Source organism: Wyeomyia smithii, chromosome 2 (genome assembly GCF_029784165.1).
Source record: "Wyeomyia smithii strain HCP4-BCI-WySm-NY-G18 chromosome 2, ASM2978416v1, whole genome shotgun sequence".
Classification (NCBI taxonomy): domain Eukaryota; kingdom Metazoa; phylum Arthropoda; class Insecta; order Diptera; family Culicidae; genus Wyeomyia; species Wyeomyia smithii.
The window spans coordinates 164,039,546-164,061,554 of record NC_073695.1 but is presented as its reverse complement, the minus strand read 5'-3'; the positions used below and the strand labels follow the sequence as shown (position 1 = coordinate 164,061,554).

Sequence of the window (22,009 nt, the reverse complement as noted above, 5' to 3'; positions counted from 1 at the left end):
TTGAAAACATTGCCTGGCATGAAACTTCTATGATGGAAAACTTAACAAAAATGCCTTACAACCCGAACTGTCCAAATATTCTGTAAATGAGAAGCAAGCTTTCTAAGGTATGTTGCAATACAACAATAGTTAATTTATACATTTAAAGCTAATAAAAAAGTGACTTTAGTGACCATTTTGTCGTAAAATAGTAACTTTAGTGACTTTTTAGCGTAAATAGTGACTTTTTAGTGACTAGGCTCACAATAGTGACAAAGTCACTAAAAAGTGACCCGCTACTAGCCCTGTTATTGAAGTTTTCTAAGAGGTTCGCCAGTTGAGTTGTGTCGCTGTGTAGAGTGATCTCACACCCGGCTCGCTGCTAGTGGTTGTATTGGTGCTGCTGTGTACAACCAACAACCAATTCTGCTGGAAGGAAGAAGTAAATCATCGCCCGTGCGCTGAGTGTGGAGGAGAGCGATTGCAGAAGCTAAGTAGTTTTTTTCTTGGTTTTTTTTCTACAATATTATTTACTGATTGGCATTTTGCGTGTGTGGCTCACGCGTCCAACATGGACGACGATGGTGGCATGACCGAAAGCGGGGATGAAAACCCGCTCGTTCAAAGGCCTAGCCCTCTTGGATACTAAGTACCAAGGGTTAAAATTGGAGCCCCGCAGGAATCTTCACATCGGCAACAGTATTCGGAGAGCAAAGCTGGTATTGGGGCTGTTTCCTGCCGAAAGTAAAAGCATTGAACACAATGCAAATTTGTAGAGATCTGGCACGGTTTTCAGCCGTGAAAAACAACAAAGAAATAACAAAAATACGCCCGAATAAACTGCGTGTTTTGGTATCCGACTTCAAGCAAGCAAACGAGATTGCTGCTTGTGAGCTGTTCACGCGGGAGTACCACGTGCACATTCCAGCTCGCGTAGTTGAGAATCGAGTCTGACCGTCGAGAACCTGTTGAAGGCTGGAAAAGGCCTTTTTAAGGATTCTAGCCTTGAACCGGCCAAGATACTTGAATGTAAGCAATTACATTCAGTATCGCACGACAAGGGTGTAAAAACTTACACTCCATCAGACTCTTTTGCGTGACTTTCGCCGGGTCTGTTCTGCCGAGCTATGTGCTCGTGGACGCGGTGCGACTACCTGTGCGCTTGTTTGTACCGCGGGTAATAAATTGCCTCAAGTGCAAACAGTTGGGCCATGCGACCTTCCACTGTGGCAATATAGCACGTTGTGGCAAGTGCGGAGAGCAACATGCGGATGACGCCTGTAATAAGAGCGCTGAAAAGTGCCTCTATTGTAGGCAGACTCCACATAAGCTGTCTGCATGTCCCGCGTACAAGCAGCGCCAAGAGAAAATCAAGCGGTCTCTGAAAGAGCGCTCTAAGCGCACTTTCGCAGAAATGCCCAAAGAGGCCGCTGCCACCAAACTGGTTTCCCCGAATCTTTTTGAGGTCTTGTCATCCGGTGTGTCTGATTCTGACGATTCAGTTGAGGAACTTTCTTTTGTTGAACCCGGGAAGTCTAGAAAGAGAAAAAACCTCTCTTCCCCTGACTTCCTAGGAAGGGACAGAGAAGGTCTCCATCTGAAGTGGCTGATACTAAGAAACAAAAAAGGGCTGTAGAAAAACCGAAGCAAACTCCTCCGGGATTGGCAAGATTAAATTCAAGTATGGAGTTTCCGACACTCCCAGGAACATAAAAAACCCAACTGTTCCTTCTTTTTCGTCCAAGATTCAGCCAGAATCTGACTACTCGTATTCTCATCAAATGTGAGGTTCTGAACCCCTTGGTAATTGAAAATTTCGATAGGCTAGTTGAAGTTAATGATTGTTTCTACTGTGTTTTTCGATACATCCATGATGCAAGAAACTCGTGGAATCCCGGATCATTTACGCGTGCAGCAGATCCCTAAAATATTTTATAACAAATATAAAAACATCAACTGCGACAATGCGTTTTATACTGATGGATCACTTCTCAACGGGTCCACTGGCTTCGGTATCTTCAACAATAGTTTTACCGCCTCCTACAAGCTTCTGTTTACGTCGCAGAATTGGCTGCAATTCAGTATCCCTTAGGGATTATTGAAAAAAATGCCCACGGACCATTACTTCATCTTTACGGACAGTCTCAGTTCCATTGAGGCTCTTCGATCGATGAAGAATGTAAGGCACTCTCCGTGTTTCCTGGGAAAAATACGGGAACATCTGAGTGCTTTATCCGAAAAAATCTTCTCAGATTACCTTAGTGTGGGTCCCTTCTCATTGTTCCATTCCGGGCAATGAGAAAGCGGACACTTTGGCTAAGGTGGGCACAACAAACGGTGATATTTACAACACACCAATTGCCTACAATGAATTTTTAAAATTTTCACGTCAGAGTACACTTATCAACTGGCAGGCCTCGTGGGATAAGGGAGAACTGAGGAGATGGCTACACAGCGTCATCCCCAAGGTTTCCAACAAAACCTTGGTTTCGGGGGTTGGATGTAGCACGAGATTTCATTCGCATAATGTCTCGGATTATGTCCAACCACTACGGGTTAGATGCACATCTCCTGCGTATTGGGCTGGCGAGCAGTAATCATTGCGTTTGTGGATTGGGGTATCAAGACATTGAACACGTGGTTTGGGTGTGTGCTGAATTCTGCTATGTGCTATGTGCCAGTTCGTGATATCCTCGCTCAGCGAAACTTGCCATACATGCAACATATTTATAGCTATTTCAAGAGCATCAAGGTGCCCATTTAACAGCGAAACGAATCTTGGATAAAAAAAACATGTTAGTTTTAGTATTAGGTTTAGTTTCAGCTCGTAGTCGGCAGCGAAGATAACAAATTTGCCTTTAGCTTATAAGATATTTTAGACCATATGGCATTAGATTTAACCCTCTAGGGCTTAAATTAATTTTTAGACGGACTTCGAAAAAATCACTATGAAGCTTTATAAACATTTTTTAAGTTCTTATTGCAGGGCTAGTAGCGAACTTGGAGTAAAATAATAGTGACTTTAGTGACTGTTTTCATTAAAATAGTGACTAAATAGAGACTAAATAGTGACCAAAAATATACAAAAAAGGGTTTTGAAATTTATTGTTGAACCATAAATGAATTAAATTTTATCTGAAATTTATGTCTTTAGAACATATGATGTGCAATGATTTGTTCTCGTAGCAAAAAAGTCGAACTAAAATCTGTATTATAATTTCACATTGAAATGGTTGTAATAACACCTTGTTCAATATATTCGAAGTTTTCGAGTTATAAGTGTTAATGAAAGTACGTGAACGAATGTATGCACTCTCGATCTCGAATACGCGTTGGTGTGTTGGTGGTCTGTCAGTTGTATTTAGTTCTTGATGCGCGAAGCAACAAATCCGGAAAGTCGTAGTAAAACGATTTTTGGTCAGTGACTGCCCTTGCACAATATTCAAACATCTCAAATCGTGTGAAGCTAGGCGAGATTTCGTTTATTAAACCATCGTAAAAATACAAGGAGACATTTTCTTTGGGGGATCGTTGAAAATTCTGTCGGCCACGATCTGCAAGGATGCCGCAAGTTGTAAAATTGTGACTGATGTGAGGAAGCGTGTCCGGCGAAATGATAACGTTCAGTTTGCAATTCCCACCCATCTGAGCATATCTATTGAATCGGTCCACAATATTTTGGCCGATTCTTTTAGAAAAAGAGGCTCGATAGAGTGAAAATGATACTTTCACAACTCGCTGTTCGCGAGTTCATTGTTTCTGATGAGAAACTATTTGTTCTGGAGTGTGACTGGTTACACAAAACAATCGAATGTGGGCAGCAGCAAGAGACAACATTTCAGAGTTCTAAAGGAGTGTTCCTCGATTGCAGAGTACAGCTTTAGTGATGGTCTCGGGAGCAATTTGCAAGCGAGTAAACTTCCTCTGATTTTCATTTACAAAGACGCCGAATTTAATGCTGTTTATTATAAAACGGTAGTTTTGGAAAAAAACGTTACCCCGTGTCTTCGAAAACTCATCAGAGCTAATTACCATATGTTCCAGCAAGATGGCGCATCAGCGCATACTGCGAACTTGACTCAAGTTTGGTATAGGGACAATTCGAGGGACTTGAATAGAAATAAATTGCCGTAAAGTTCACCTGATCTCAACTCAATAAACTTTTTGCCTTCCTCCTAGAAAGGTATAGCAATCACTGGAAAAACCAAAGGTATAAAAGTGGTCCCAATGGCCGAATGTCATATACCACTCGACCCCTCTCGACGAACTGAGCATTTTCTGTATGTATGTATGTATGTGTGTATGTGTGTATGTGTGTGTGTGTGTATGTGCAACTTTTTTTTCTCACTCACTTTTCTCAGAGATGGCTGGACCGATTTTCATAAAATTAATTGCAAATGAAAGGTCTAGTTGCGCCATAGGTTCCTATTGAATTTCATTGTAATCGGATTTTTAGTTCAGAGGTTATGTATCAAAATGTAAAAATCATGAAACCTCAATATCTCAGAAACCACATAACCGATTTCAATAAAACTGGTTTCAAATGATCGGGCTGTCTCCAGAACCATTAACTTTCAAATTTCGAAAGTTATCCTGAGGTTGTTTAAACTTACTCATTTTTCTCAGAGATGGCTGAACCGATTTTCACAAAATTAGTGTCAAATGAAAGGTCTAGTTGCCCCATAGGTTGCTATTGAATTTCATTGTAATCGGATTGTAACTTTGTCCGTTGTTCATAAAAATGTGAAATCACATAATGAAAGAAAACATATTGACTTTCTCCTAACGATCACTGGCTAATTAAAAGGTAGAAAAGTCCAAATGGCCGAATGTCATATACTACTCGACTCAGTTCGACGAATCGAGCATTTTCCGCATATATGCATGAATAGGCGTATATGTTTGTGTATGGGTGTGTACGTGTGTATGTGCACCTTTTTGCCTTTCTCCTATAAAGGTATAGCAATCACTGAAAAAACTAAAGGTATAAAAGTGCTCCAAAGGGCCGAATGTCGTATATCACTCGACTCAGTTCAACGAGCTGAGAATTTTCTGTATGTGTGTGTATATGCGTGTGTAACGCTCTCCCAATCTCACTCGATTTTCTCAGAGATGGCTGGACCGGTTTCAATGAAATTAATTGCAAATGAAATTCTATTGAAAGTCTATTTGCCCCATAAGACGCCATTGAATTTTATTGTAATCGGATTTCTAGTTTAGAGGTTATATATCAAAATGTAAAAATCACGAAACATCAATATCTCAAAAACTACGCAACCGATTTGAACATAATTGATTTCAAATGAACGGGCTACCTAAAAAACCCTTAACTTTTGAATTTCATTAAGATTGAACATGTGGTTCAAAAGTTATGGAAAGAAACGCATTCTCGAGACTATTTAATCTCACTCATGTTTCTCAGAGATGGCTGGACCGATTTTCATAAAATCGGTGTCGAATGGAAGGTCTAGTTGCCCCATAAGACCCTATTGATTTTTTTTGCAAACGGACGGAGGCAAAGTAATAGCCTGTTATGTTTCAAAATGAGAAACCCAGCTATGAAAAGTAAAATATTTACAAGACTACTTAAGCACACTCACTTTTCTCAGAGATGGCTGAACCGATTTTCACGAAATTAGTGTCAAATGAGAGGTCCAGCTGCCTCATAACACCCTATTGAATTTAACTGTAATCGGACTGTAACTTCGTCTGTAATGTATCGAAATGTAAAAATCACGAAACTTCATTATCTCAGAAACTACACAACCGATTTGAAAAATATTGAAATCAGATGAACGGGCTAAGGGTTAACTGATGAATTATTATTGAACAAGTGGTTTCATAATTCGACTGCTCTATACATTCCCATTTTATTCGATTATAATCGAACTTAAGCAACCGTTATATATTAAATTGTTAAAACAGCGAGTCTATTATCTCAAAGATTACACGACTTATTCAACATAACTAGCGTCATACGAATGAGTTATCTCTTAAACTTATGAAAAACTAACTTCATAACAACTTGATATGTGGTTCAAAAGTTATGGAGCGAAAGAAAATCAAAGACTATTTAAAACTATACCTGCTTTGATCAATATACGTGGACTCAACATAATTTAAATGCGGTTTCGTACTATTTGAACGTTCCAGGTATCGCTCGTGATGAAATTGTTCGAAATTAAAAGTCATTTCTTTTATTTCGCTATTTCTTAAGCACTAACATTACGTCAAATTTCATATTTTATACTTCAATTACAACATCAATATTTTAGAACCCAAAGAGTGAATATACTTTTATTGGATTGAAGCGTCCATGTAAATCTATTTTTACGAATAATAAGTTTGAATGAGAAAGGCTGGGTCTGATCGCTAGGTGGATTAATTTAGGTTTTTCTACAAAATTTCCAGCTTCTGAAGCGGTTATCCAGAAAATCTGGGATGAAATCTTGGAATCCGTGCCGCCTGTGACAGCTTCGAAAAGCGTTTGGAGTTGGTTAAGCTAACTAAGGGAGAGGTTTTTCAAAATATTTTAAAAATAGCATTGTTCGTTCCGAAAATCTGCAAAAACAATACTAAGCCTGTTTGTCCCATCAATGATTTTCCACGCATATTTAACCCACTTGACATTTTCTAATCAAATTCGTCCCACTAAACACTCGTTTGCTTGATCTGGAGCATGGGACAAATATGCGTAGAACGGGTTATCATTATGGAATTTCGAATTGATTCCTGGTAAACACCGGTAGGTTCGGATGATTGAAAGCAAAACCCTACGAATTGAGACCTAAACAGGACTATGCACAATATAAGCTCGAAATTTTTTAATCCACTTCAACCAGGAGGAACAGTTGATTTGAGACAAGCAGTCAAACTACAAACGTAATTTCACGCACAACACTGATTAAAGACGCGAGTAGCTTGTAGAATAAACCTTTACATTCCTTTGCAGCTCTTAGACAATTCGTTTGTAACTATTCTGCACTGTTCACTTCGATGAGAAATTTGAAAACATTGCCTGGCATGAAACTTCTATGATGGAAAACTTAACAAAAATGCCTTACAAACCGAACTGTCCAAATATTCTGTAAATGAGAAGCAAGCTTTCTAAGGTATGTTGCAATACAACAATAGTTAATTTATACATTTAAAGCTAATAAAAAAGTGACTTTAGTGACCATTTTGTCGTAAAAAGTGACTTTTTAGCGTAAATAGTGACTTTTTAGTGACTAGGCTCAAAATAGTGACAAAGTCACTAAAAAGTGACCCGCTACTAGCCCTGTTATTGAAGTTTTCTAAGAGGTTCAACTGAAGACCGTCTAAAGGCGGCACTGGGCACTTGAGGGTTGATTGGCTCCGTGAAACATTAATTTGTATTGTGCCGTGTCAAATAAATGTTGTGTAAACAAAAAAAAGAAGATCTATTTAAATCTTATATTGCCGAGCAGTTTATTGTTCATGGAACGTCGATTCGAAAATAATAATATCCACAGTTTCATATAAACAAGCATGAGTCTCTCTTAATTATGCTAGAATAAAAGCAAAGCATAGCCTTGGTGCTACATTCCGACTCGGAACTCGACATTCTGTTTATTATACACAGACCTCGCAGTCAACTGTTAAGTATACAGGACAATTGCGGGGCCAGCGCTACGATCGTACTGATATTAATGCGAATTCGTGTTCGCGGTGTAGCTACACCGTCCCGGACGACAGGGTAGGAGGATTACCATGCTGAATAAAATCAAATTAATATTCCATGCATAGTTTCCTTGAGAAAGTTCACGAAAATGCTATGGAGAACAATATTATAAACTAACTTTTTTCTTGTTGACCTATGATAGTACATTATTTTACCCAAAATATCATTAATTTGAATTGTATCCAACAAAAACTATTTTATCATTTCGCAAAAAACTACTTTTACCATTTTTTTACCATGATAAAATCGAAAAAGCACTATATAGGGTAGGGAACATATTCTAAGCAGCTTTAGGAATCGCCTGTGTATTGAGACAAAATACTCGAAATGTGTTGGGTGAAATTCAAACAGAAGTATATCAATCTGTTCTCTTCCTTTTTTCCTTTTAGAACTTGTTTTCAGGTTGGTAAACTAAGTTAGCAAACTTTAACAATAATCAATTAAAGTTACCAATCGAGGGACACTATTCCAATCACCCCGAACCTATTTTAAGCAGTTTCCATCTGTTTTTCAGGCGTTTTTTTTCAACACCCGAAGTGGCTCCTGAATGGCTGCAATAAAGGTCGATTTGTTTCGAATGGTGATTTCTGTGCGATTTATTTGTGGTTAACGGTATTTCTCATATTCGTAAGACAGCTAGACAATCAATGTCTTCGTTTCTACATTGAAATTGTCGATATTGATCAAAATTCAGGAGTTTAGGGCCTACTTTCTTCGACTGATTAAAATAGGCGCCACTGCTTAAGCCGTTCCCTACCCTACATTCTACATGTGATACAGGAAAAACTTATTGATACTGAATGTAAAAAAACGCTACCTCATATAGTACTGTCGATATAGAACAACATGCGTTCAACACTTTCGACGGTGCGAAACACGCGTCAAAGTCGCCCACCGCGACCAAACATCGAGCAATTACAGAACGCCGAAGCATTATCAACGAAAAAGCAGCTTGGCGCAACTGCTCTTGAAGTTGGCTGGAGGGACATTCGATCGGTAGTACTGCTATAGCGGCACTTGGTATAATGGCTCCGAACAGGAGAAACGACAGGTTTTACGACGAGTGTAAACAGTTGGTGGAGGAGAAGAATGCAGCACGAGCGAGAATACTGTAACACCGAACGAGGGCGAACATGGAACGATATCGACGCGCATGGAACAGGCTTAACTCGGTCTTACAGTAGAAGAAGCGCCAGCAGGAAGAACGAAATCGCGAGGGGATTAAGCAACTGTTACGTGCGAATGACACACGAAAGTTCTACGAGAAGCGGCACAGTTCCCGTAAAAACTATGTGCCACAAGCCGACATGTGCAGGGACCTGAACGGTAACCTTTTCACGAGCAAATGTGAGGTGATTGAAAGGTAGAAGCAGTACTGCGACGAGCACCGTAACGGCGATGTAGCAGAGGACGACGACAAAGTGGTAGTAGAACTCGGTGTACGCGTAAATATCGACAGAATCCCAGCCCCTGACCTCCAGGAGGTTGAAGAGAGCGACTCTTTGGCTTCGTCGATGACAGTGACATCGTAGCACGAACCCTTGAGAAGATGACAGAGACGTACATCAGACTTAAGACTGAAGCCGGACGAACTGGCCACAAACGCATCGAAGACTAAGTACATGAGAGGAAGAGGTTTGAGAGAAGACAGTATCAACCTCCCACCACGAATTTATATTAAGGGTGATGAAATCGAGGTGGTAGACGAGTTTGTGTACGTGGGTGCTGACAACGACGCCTGCAGAGAAATTCATCGACGCCTTATGGTAAGAAATCGTGCCTACTTTGGACTCCGGAGGACGCTTCGCTCAAACAAAATCCGCCGGAGTTGTTTGTTTTTATTTATTTTTTTCAGTTTTATTTGTTGTGACAAGCAACATACTCACCACTACATGTTTTGGATTAAGTTTTAATTTGTTTTGTGCTAAATGTAACCCCGACCACTACGGTCCTATGGGGATAAAAAGGAAAAAAGAAAAAATGAATTTGTCTTGTGTTAGATTTTATTTAATTGTTTATGTTAGAAAACAGTTTGTGAATCATCGTTTAAAATTGTATCGCGTGTGTAGTTAGAGTAGGTCCTTTTTTCCTCCCGTATCAAAAAAGGGGACAACATTAACGGCCCAAGTCGAGCGTAGTTGTGAGTGGTTGTTGTTGTGAACTGGTTGTGACGTTTTTATGCGGGCCAGAAAGGTATCGTACACAAATTACGTAACGCATGAAGGGGGGGGGGGGGCGAGGGGGGCTAAGTCTGCGTTACTTATTGTTACGTAGGGGGGGCGGGGGATAGTAGAGACAGTTACGTAACTGTGATGTTTGCTCGAAATTGAAGATTTCGGAGGGGGGTCAGGTTGATCAGCGTTACGTAATTTTAGAGGGGGTCATGTCGAACGTTACCTATCATTACATAGAGTGGGGGAGGGGGTCTGAAATTTCGATTTTTAGCGTTACGTAATTTGTGTACGACGCCAAAGGAACGAACCACAGCTAGCTCGACACGCGTTTTATGATCGGGAAACGAAGTTTTGCCGGTACGAAAAGAAGTGTGCTACCGTAACGTTTAAAAGCCGTATTTCTGAATCGTGCTTGAGCTAGAAGAACAACCCAGCTTCGTCGGGAGTGAAACAGTGCGTGTGTTAAACAAAGCGGCCGAGTGTTCAACGAACCGAGTAATAACTGCAGCATGGATTGTTGTAGGTATTCAATCTTCTCGGGAGTGGGACTACCAAAACTACAATTAGCTGAGTTTTGCTGGCACACGGCAGTTACGTGTTCCATGACCATGAACCTGGGTATTCTGATATTATTTGAGAATTGTGTTTTTTTCTTATCTCTTGAACTCTTCTCACTTTATTCATACGTTCAAAAAAACACGTGTTTTTTCATTTATTTCAAATTATTTACTTTGGTACGACCAAAATGTACGAAGTAATTTTCCTGCTTTATTTAGATTTCATTTATTTACCATTCGTTCTATCAAAATTACTTGGTTGGGGAAAAACAAGTGATTCTGTTGCAAAATCATTTGATAGATCTTTCGAAACGGTCTCTCATTTTTGGCATTTTAAGAATCAAACTTGGATTTTTTTTTTTTGTCAAATACTGTATGTCAAAATATGAATTTCGCCTCGGCAGCCAACTTGATAATTAGCTTTCGTATCTGAGAGAACGATGGAATTTTTGTTCGAAAATCTTTGATGTTTGCAACGATTACCGAAATACGTGGAACTTTAACCTTCTTCATAGCGGTATTCTTCTCAAGCTTCTCATTCAAGCTTCAAATATCATACCAATTACTGGAAATTTTTGTCACCTAGAGGAGAAGCCTCACGTTTTCTTGTAAAAGGAACCTGGCACTGGGAGTAAACCCGACACCCCTAGAGTATTATTGGAAAGCAACAGTTAAGTGTGTTTTTATATATTTAATATGTGCAGTGATTGTATTTGATATTTGGGGCACTTTAAAGTTTATAAAAATTGTGCGATTTGTATGGGTTTATATTTTTGCCGAAGATTGCAAAACGCTATATTCAAAAATACCTAAGTTATTTTAAAAAGTATGAATTTCCATGCAAAAGATTTTTTTCATTGAAACAACCGAAAAAACTCTAATGATTTAATAATCTTTTGGAAGTAGGTTAGACGTGCTATCAGAAAATAAAATAGTTATCTGCGTATTCTTGCGTACGATAAATATTTGAAAGTAAACTGACCCTTGAAAAACCGTTAATGGTCGAATAGCGTTTTTATTTTGAACTATGGCTAAATCAAATGTTCAGCAAAAATATGTATTTCCATTTGGGTAATAATTTTGTAGGACATACGCTACTGTAGCCGATCCGTTTCGAGAGTGTAACTTAAGCTTTTATTCTTGTAAAAATATGAAAATACTTTGTCGCTGTTCTGCAATTCGTTGCTTATTTTGTTAGCAATCACAGGGATTCAATCTGAGGTAAGTTAAAGCGATAAATTGGTAGAAATACTATCTTTAAAAAAAGTGTGCTGCCGGGGTAATTCCTCTACCCAGTGAGTGTTGTAAGCCCGGTATAGCTTGAGGTTAGTTGGAGTATGAACTCAAGCTCTTCTGTGGTATCATGTATTGAATTAAAAAACAATGTAACGCCCCCCCCCCCTCTTTTTGTGGAGAATAACCTCCAGGGTTCTGTCACTTTGACTTAGCTAGAACCCGGAAAAGAACAATTCTACCGAGGGATAAAATACAAATAGATAGTAAGCTAACTAGTACACAGCCTTCTGCTGTGTTTGATTAAGGCGGAAACGAAGAACCGCGAAAGTCTGCACATTAGGTTGTCCCAAAATAAACGATTTCGAAAAGGTCGAGGTGCTCAGCCCTGAATTTAAAGATAATGTTATTTATAGCATTTTTGTAGAAAATTATGACTTTCTTAAAAATTGTTCTCGGGTTGCCCAAACGTGATTTAGGAAAAAAGGACTTTTCCAAGCTACAAAACCACTCTTTTGCACTTTTTTCAAATTTGTTCGATTCCTACATTTTTCCATATATTTTTTTTATTTTTGTGAGTTTTTTTTTTTTTTGAATATTTTGCATGGTTTAGTTCAGCATCGCTTACAATTATTCGACTCACAGAGCCCATTAAACATCACAAAAAAGTGAATTTTCTCATAATTTTTAGATAAAACCCTTCAAATCAAAGAAATTTTTTGATCAAGAACTGAAATTTTTACTAAAAAGCGGACGTAAATTCAAAACGTAAATTTGTATAAAAAAGATCCTTGATATCTTATTGGGGGGCTGAGATTTTGGATTTATATGTGATGGAAAACTATGCATTTTCTCAAAAATGCCACTGAAACTCAGAATCTCCATTGCACAGTGTTTTATTTTGCCGTTTGTGCGAATAATTTCCTAAATAGTGATTCAAATGTTGATAATAGCCATAAGGTATGTTCGAAGAAGTTTCAGGATATTCAAAAATGCATCTTTCAATGTAGAAAGATGGGTGATCAATTCACCAATGAGTGAGATAAAAAAATTACTTTTTAATCAGAATAAGATGGACGCAATGTGTCTTCGACAAAGTTTTAGATTATCTTAAAACAAGAAACTTTACCGAAGACATCATGTTTCTATTCCATACATATTACGAGCAAAATTGAGTTGAGTTTTTTTCTATTAGAGAGCACTAAAATGAAAATTTTTGTTCTAACTTTTTCGCAGATTTTTCCAAATTTTTAACCTTCTACTAAGTTATCAGCCATCTAAAAATGCATTTGTTTTCTGAACATTGTTATTTTTTATCTCCCAAAATAAAACAGTTATTTAAATATTTGCTAAAAGGCATAGTTTTCCATCACATAAAAAATGGCAATATCTCAGCTCCCCGATAAGATATCAAGTATCTTTTTTTCATGTAAATTTTCGTTATGAATCCCGCTTTGCAATGAAAATTTCAGTCCTAGATCGATTTTTTTTATTTGTGTTCTGAAGTGGTTTTATCTAAAAATAATTAAAAAAATATTTTTTTCTTCGATGCTTAATAGGCTATGGGAGTCAAATAACTGAATGCAATGCTGAACTGATGCAAAATATTCAAAAACAACCCTACAAAAATTAAAAAATATATGGAAAAATTCAGGAATCGAACAGAATTGAAAAAAGTGCAAAAGAGTGGGTTTGTAGCGTAAAAAAGTCATTTTTTCATAAATCACGTTTGGGCACCCTGAAAACAATTTTTTAGAAAGTCGAAATGTTCTACAAAAATGCTATAAATAACATTATCTTTCAATTTAAGGCTGAGCACCATGACTTTTTCAACATCGATTTTTTTTTGGGACACCCTACTGCACAATTTTGTCCAGGTAAAATAACAAACATTTAAAAGTAGAACAGTCAGTATGATCACGCGGCGCATTCAGCGGCGCATAAGTGACCCAGGTGAGTCCAGAAATCGAGAGCGCTATTTAAAAGCCTCTCTTAGCTCTCCTAGTCACTGGAGCTTTTTTAGAAGCATTTATGATAAATGTTAGTAAATAATATGTGTGTCCAATCAAAACAGGTGACTTCTCAACACTATTGGAAAAATTGGAATTTTATTTGTTAGGATTTGTTTGCTTCCGCAATTAGAACTTATCATTTGTAGGGATTTAAACCTACTAGTCAAGAAAGGGAAGTAAACTAACAACTAACCTAATTGCTAACTTATTGGCTACTAAAAGAGCTTATCGTAGCAATTGAGGATTGCAACGATTTTTGTCGAAAATTGTTAATAATTTTATTTGACATAGCTTCTAATGTTTCAACACCAGTAAGTCTATGTAATTCGAGTGTACCAAACAAAGGAGGACGCTTCAAAATCATTTTCAGAATTTCATTCTGAATCCTTTGAAGCGTTTTCTTCCTTGTTAAAAACAACTTGACCAGATTGGTACAGCATAAAGCGTTGCCGGTCATAAAATTTGTTTGTAAATCAAAAGTTTATTCTTTGAACAAAGTTTGGAATTTATATCAATGAGAGGATATATACATCTCGTATATTTGATGCACTTTGTTTGTATACTTTCAATGTGCTCTTTGAAAATAAGTTCTTTATCGTGAATTAGTCCCAAGTACTTAGCCTTGTCAGACCAACCTAAAATAACCCCATTCATCTTGACAACGTGATGGGGGCTCGGGGCAAATTTGTTCGTGAGGCCCCCTTTTCATAATACATTTAGAGGTAACGTTCTGGAAGGTGACGAGCAAAAAAAAAAGGTCGCCCTAAGACTAGGGGCCCCTTCAATCGGGAGGCCCGGGGCATTTGCCCCCTTTGTCCCCCCTCTAATCCGGGCCTGGCTGTCACTATACTGCTATTGGTACCAAAAGCTATTAACTCTTCAAATAAGTGTTTTATTTGTTCTCAAAAGAACAATTGTTCAAGTCAAAATCGGATTTACGCAATCGCACCTCTGTAATATTACCGACAATAATATTCTTTTGAACAAAATGATACAACTTTCCCATTAGGCCTCTGCCATAATAGACGCGAACCGATTCGCTCGGCTGTAGGTTAATGTACAGCCATCAGTAGAGCTGTACATTAACCTACGGCCGAGCGAATCGGTTCGCGCCGCTTTTCGCGTCTACTATAACAGAGGCCTTAGAGAAAGTTGCTGGCTGATGTATTCACTTCATGCAAGCCTGCTGCTGATGCTGCCCGCTACCACACTGAAACAGCATTTTAGTGAAGGGAGTGTCGTTGCATCAGCTGACCCTGCTACTATCGATGCTGATATACCCGCTGCAACAGCAACGCTAGGCATAGCCATGCCACAGTTGTGGCCGCTATACGCTGGCCCAACTGCTGAGAAACTGCAACGCTATCCGTAGCCATGCCACAGTTGTGGCCGCTATACGCTGCCATTGGTATCCGCTGTACCTGCATCTGCTGGCCCAGCTGCTATCGATGCTGAGATCCGCTGAAACTGCTACGCTTATCCGCTGCCATGCAACAGTTGTGGCCGCTATCCGCTATCGATGGTACCCACTGCACTGCTCCCGCTGCTGCTAAGGGAGGACTGCTGTTGTCGCTGTTCAGAACTATTATGAGCGGCTTCGACTAAAACAGGCTCTTGTATAGGGATGAAAATAGGAATGAATTATTTTCGTACGTGGTGGAATGATATAACTTGAAAAATATATGTGACTTCATTCTGGCTCAGAGCGATCATTTGATAAGCTCCACCTCTTTTTTCAGTTTCTAAAGTTTTTCCTCAGTTTCTACGAACGGGTGTACAAAAATGATTTCTTGTGGACATTCTGTCGAGCCGGACCGATAGCACTCTCATTGAAGCAACAAAATAACATGTTTTGTGTCGTGTTGCGCAGCTTGGTTGAAGAAAATTTTCCCGCTCCCGTGTCGCATGGAAGCAGATTATTGCGTGTTTGATATTGCCGATGGTAGACATGAGTATGAAGGTCGTAATTCTGCTGTGATGTTGAACTTTAACTGTCTTCTACAAGACGTTACACCCTTGTTAATGAAGAGTTGTGAATTTTCTAAAATAGACTCAGCATCGTGAGCAGAACGTGCCGTCTGCTGTACATTTGCAGCAGCATTAAACCTCAGTTGCAGTTTATTGATAACCATTCAATATGCTCTTCGAAATAAATTTAGTAGCTTTGAAAAACGCCGATTGCTGCAAAGACAATTTTCATTCAATTATTGCATAAATGCTTCATGGTCCAGATAGCGCGCGATATCCGCTCTGACAAAGATTTTTTTCGCACGTTGTGGAATGGGATAACTGGAAAAATTATTTCCAGTTATATCATTCTACAACGTTCGAAACAAAGAGGATGGGCTACGCTGCTCACAGTTTGTCGGTATATAAGCGAAATTTGAGCGTTAAAGCGCATTATTTTATCGTCAACTGTGTACCTGCCAACAAATGTATCATCATTGAGATGGCACCAGAGGCAAGCGACAAAGGAGCCAGGAAATTTGTCACAACAGGTCAAACCTCGTTGTAAAGAGAAACATTTTCGGTTGCTTCCCGGTTGGCGGATTACAACAAACGTTCTACTATTACACTTGCCGCAAAGTTCCGACCGCCGTACGTTTGCTGCTTCAAGTAAATTGTTACATTGCTCTTGTCAACCTATTGTTGCCTTATAAAGGAAGAAGATGTTCCCGTTCTCGTATCGGATATAAGGGTCGCAAATATGCTGTGATGTCAAGCAACAACCGTCTTCTCCAAGACGTTACATATTTGTTAATGAAGTGTTATGAATTTTCTAAAACCGACTCAGCGTCGTGAGCAGAATTTGCTGAGCTTTTCTGTTTGCAATCGGATTTGTTTCGCATATACCGCTTGTGATGCACAGTGTTAATGAATCGTAATATACAACACACTGCTGCGCAATTGCAGCAGCATCAAACTACAATCAAAGTTGCAATTCAGTAATAACCATTCATTATGCTCTTCCAAATACATTTAGTAGCCTTAAAAAAGACTGGTTGCTGCAGTTGCAAATTTCATTCAATTATCGCATAAATGTTTCATGGTCCAGATAGCGCGCGATATCCGCTCTGACAAAGATTGAAACCCGGCTTTTCTTTCTTCTTCACGATCAGCAACCAACGTCCGTGTGGTATCGGCACAATCATGGAATGAATTATACATAAAACACAAAGCGCGCATTCTTAGTCAACTAGGTATATTCTGTCGACCTTGTTAGGGAAAGAAGCATTGTGCGACCAATCAGAGGTCGACATTTGCGTTTCGACAAGGCTTGACAATTTTCAATAGTACAATCGTTCGAACAATCAGATTACAACCTTCTGCATTTGGACGGGTGCTTGGTTGATTTTCCAATCGATTACTGCAAAAATGACGAAAATCGGTTGGAAACTGACTGAGCTTTAAACGGTTAAAAATGGACAATTTTTGTGACGCTCTCGATGTTTTTGGTTTTTGAAATTGGATTCCTGTAATGAAACTGGTCCCCTGTGTATGTTGCCGTAAGATGTAATTCTACGTCAAAAAAGTCCAATTTTTCTCAACAACGATAATAGATAAAATTTATCTTTTCAAGTGAATAATCTGGCAACGACATTATTAACTTTCCGGGTGGAATGTAAAAATAGAAATGAAATATATATGTATAAAAATATAGTACATTTAGACTTAACACGATATAAAAAATATTATTAGTACAATGAATATAACTTACTTTCATCTATACCGGTTTTATTTTCCGCATGACTTTCAATGTCCTTTGAAAACCATTCGTTAAACTCCTCATGTGAATCAAATAACGTTGGCATGATGAAGTGCAGTAAAGCCCACAACTCAGCCATACTGTTTTGTATTGGGGTACCACTAAGCAACAACCGATTGCGACAATTGAAACCTAAAAGTAGCTTCCATCGTACAGAACTCGAACTTTTAATTGCTTGGGCTTCGTCCAGAACCATGTACTGCCATTTAATACGGTTAAAATACTTATAATCCGATACTACCAGTTGATAACTTGTTATCACCACATGGAAGCTAGCTTCTTTAGTATGTAAATCTTTCTGTTCCCAGAATTGCCGGAGAATTTTTCGTTCATTCGGTGATCCCCAGTAAGGAACGACGTTGAAATCCGGAACAAACCTTTCCATTTCCTGTTGCCAATTATGCAATGTTGAAGCTGGTGAAATGATTAGGAACGGGCCCCAAACACCATAACTTTCAGCGATGTGACATAAAAATGCAATTGATTGTACCGTTTTACCAAGACCCATTTCATCTGCAAGTATTCCGCTTATTCCTTGATCATAAAGATTTGCCAACCAAGTCATCCCTTTTAACTGATACCCTTTGAGGCAGCCTCGGAAAATAGTAGGTTGTGGTAAATCAATAATTGTTCCAGACTCATCTACTCTTTGATTGATCGGAATCTTTTGCTGAACAGCCTTACCAAATTGCTGCTTTCGTACACGATCACTGTTGAATGCCTCAGATGCATTTTTATGCGCTAGTTGCTTCATCAAATCACTATCGTAACAATCAATTGAAGCTAGTCTCGGGTTTGATTCTTCATCAAGCTGTGATAGAATTTTTAACTGTTCTTCTTTCGACACGTTTCCTAATTTTTTCGACATAAAGTGAGCGTAGAGCTCCGTTTGCGTAATCAAAAAATTAAGCTTCCTTTGTTGCCGTTTTGCTTCTACCATTTCTATGTCAATTTTTCGTTGTTCTTCAGCTTCCTTCTCCATGCGCCTTCTTGTTTCCCTTTCCACGCGATCATACCTTTTCCAGTACCCTTGCATTTCACGTGTTAGCCTTTTAGCCTTCCAAACGGTTTCTTTCATTATTTTTTGTGATTGCATGGCTTTTTGCCTAGACACTTTCATGCAAAGTGATGCTACTCGACGACAGTTGGTTATCATATCTTTGTGATTATTTGTTTTGGCACGTTGCAGTTTTCCTAATTCCTTTTTAGCCATTAATTGCCAGATTTTTCGTCTTCTGGCAGCCATCATTTCAGGTGTTTTTGCAGCTGGTTTGCGCCCTCGTTTTGATTTTATTCCCAGCGGACTTGCTGATTTTGAGTCCATATCATCTTGATTATCATTTTTCAACGCTGCCAACTGCTCTTCCCAATCAATATCACCAAGCTCAGATACACGATCATCTCCTTCAGTTTTTCTCTATAAATAAAGCAAATATAATACTAATGTCATCTGTTTCTCCCATTCTGTTGCCTACCATTGTTTTCTTCCCAGGTTTTAATTTGCCCGGTTTCTTCACCCGTTTCATTCTTCGCTTCCGAACTCCTACGATAGAACGCTGATGCTCTGGAAACATGTCGTAATTCGATAACAGCCCAGTTCCATAATATCCATATTGAGAATTCTGTAATCAAAGTCAATCATGTTAATTGATGAGGTAAAAATGTCAAAGCAAAGTCTAGGAGCCTCATTCCGCTGTTTGAATTTAACCTGTGTATGTATATAACACGTACGATCAACTGTTAGTGTACAGGAACAATAGCGAGGCAAACGCTACGGTTTAACTGTCATTTTCAGTCATTTTATGCCAAGAATCGAGAACATAAAACTGGCTATCGCATCTTGAGGTCAACTACTTATTAATAATATTATTTAATATACTTTCAAAACATACGCTCATAGTGCTGTAGTATTTGCCTCGGTATTTTTTCTCTCTGAGGTGATTTTTAAGCATGTCACGAATGTACTCATCTTCATCCGAAATTTCACTTTCCGATTCTGAATCAGATAGTAAAAGATTTTGTAACCACAGCCTCTCTGGACCCACGGAAGTCAAATTATAAAGAAATCGTTTGTCTTCATTTCGTTCTGGAATGTATTTATATATGGTAGATGAAAAAATCTCTAGAAAGTGTTATCAATACCTTGTTTTGACGCTTTTACACCAAATGCTAACTTTCTATAGTTACGTATGTTTCCGCTAGACGAGTCTGAGTCGGATTCATCATCGCTGGTATCATCATCATCTTCATCGTCGCTGCTGGTTAATGGTTTGGCAAGAATCCTTTCAGCATAAGCCAAAAAAGGTCTCATATCAAGTGCTGCTTCGATACGTTGAATATGCAAGGGCTTCGCCATTTCTTTATCGCCAACATTTCCACCGAGATGAATGTTATTTCCTGCCATTTGATTATGCCCACACAAACACACTTGCAAAAACAATTGTTCACAAAGCACTGAATAATACTTGAAATTTTCATCCGCCGCATAAAGCTAGCGGCATATTTATTTATAATTATCATAATAACAGGTCCTACAAGTATAATAGAACTGTCACTTTACACGATGGTAGCGAGAGGCAGTGCTGCCTGATATAATTTTAAAAAAAAGCACCACGTTTATGCCAGGGTTTCTGCTATAAATATTTAGTACACTGTTAAATTTTATTAATAAATCTACACTAAAAATGTAAGTGACGCAGAACCCGGAAAGAATACAATCACAGACAGACGTCCAAGCAAGAACAACATTGATCAAAATTTCCGTAGTAAATTTTGATTCAAGTAAATTGCGTTATAAATCACTTGTACGCTAGCGCTGCCTGGTGACCTTATCGCTACAATACATTTTTTTTCGCTGGTGTACGAGGCTGGCGGTACTGGTAGCGCTATCTGGTTACGGATTGCTACTACAAAAACTTTACACAAGAACTCAGCTTGGACGTCTGTCAATGTATTCTCAACGCGGTACAATGTATTCTCAACGCGTGCAATCTACAAAATTATAATCACAATAAATTTTTATGCACTCAGTCGCCGCAATTAGGAACTCGTAAAATATATTCGAAAAAAAAAACGACATCACATTGTATTATTATAACTGTAGTCTACATTTGTTTGACGAAATAAATAAATGAATAAATTTTGCGGTGACAACTTTTTTTTATTGAAAACTTAAAAACCTGGTACTTTTATGTGAGCTTCATTGTCAAAGCAAACGGTTTTTGTCATCACCACATACCAATATATGTTGCTGTAATTCAGTTCTAAAATTTACTGAATTTGATTCAGTAATTTTATTTTTACTGTAAACTAGTATTGAATTGATTAATTTGCTGAAACCCAGTAATCGGTTCAACGATTCACGAAAATACAGCAAAACCACATACGTAAGACATACGTAACACAGACGTTTTTTTCTGGTACACGTTGTCACATAGTACTTCGTACCTCGTCCTGTACAACTCCAATCACTGTTTGAGTAGTTTATGAAGACAGTGTACCTGCGCAGCCCTACAGTTAAATTTATCTCGTTTCTGCTCGAAAAATGCAGCATTGATTTTGTAAAGAATTTTTCGACTATTGGGTTGTTTAGCTATTCACGGATTTCCGATTTTTATATTTCATCTGAAAGAGTTTAATTTCCTGAGCAAAACGTGATTTTTTAAAACTTTATATCATTATCCTTCGATTTTTAAATCAAGAATAAAAATTCGCTCTACATCGCTACAATGACAGTTGATATATGGACGAACCGTCATTGTAGCGATTTCGAGCAGATTTCGAGCAGTATTAAATCGTGATTTAAAAAGCGAAGGACAACGATAGAAATTTTTTTCAAATCACGCTTTACTTAGAAAATGCAGATCTTTCAGATGATAATAAAAAACTGATATAGCTAAACAACCCAATTCTCGCGTAATTTTTCAAAGCGACCTATCTAATTTTGAGAGACTCTCTTTGTTTACTTTCTCTTTTATCAATAATAGTGTTTTTTTTTTCATATTTCATAACACTCAATGCATAGTAAGCAAGACAGTATTACCACATACATAAGACATACGTAACACTCAGGAAGAAATCTTCCAAAAAAGTTGGTACAAAATGAACTACTCGAAAGTACCAACCTCTGTAAAAAAACCTCTGTTTGAGTTGTCTTTGAAGGCAGTGAACCTGCGCAGCCCTGCATTTGTCTCGTTCCTACTCAAAAAATGCTGCATTGATTTTGTAAAAATGTTTTGACAGTTCCTTATGGGATTTTCTTTGGGGCTCGATAAGGCCGAGAAAAAGAAAATTCATTTTGTTCATTATTTATCGAGCAGTTTGACAGGGCGAGGTACGGAGTACTATGGGGCAATGTGTACCAGAAAAAAACGCCAGTGTTACGTATGTCTTATGTATGTGGTATTACCACATACATAAGACATACGTAACACTGGCGTTTTTTCCTGGTACACGTTGCCCCATAGTACTCCGTACCTCGCCCTGTCAAACTGCTCGATAAATAATGAACAAAATGAATTTTCTTTTTCTCGGCCTTATCGAGCCCCAAAGAAAATCCCATAAGGAACTGTCAAAAAAATTTTACA

The 22,009-nt window shown here is 38.4% G+C and overlaps 1 protein-coding gene across 1 annotated transcript in view; it reads right to left on the bottom strand.

Annotated features, from left to right (window-relative positions):
• The window catches only part of LOC129721525 (chromatin-remodeling ATPase INO80), a 113,668-nt gene extending 93,678 nt beyond the window's left edge, over positions 1 to 19,990 (bottom strand). Inside the window, exons 1-4 of the mRNA XM_055674203.1 lie at positions 19,566 to 19,990; positions 19,316 to 19,509; positions 18,899 to 19,045; positions 17,376 to 18,840 (exon numbers count right to left, since the gene is read on the bottom strand). Coding sequence (XP_055530178.1) covers positions 17,376 to 18,840; positions 18,899 to 19,045; positions 19,316 to 19,509; positions 19,566 to 19,827 — 2,068 coding nt within the window. The 5' untranslated portion in view covers positions 19,828 to 19,990. The remainder of the gene's footprint in view (positions 1 to 17,375; positions 18,841 to 18,898; positions 19,046 to 19,315; positions 19,510 to 19,565) is intronic.
• Positions 19,991 to 22,009: the final 2,019 nt, after the last annotated feature.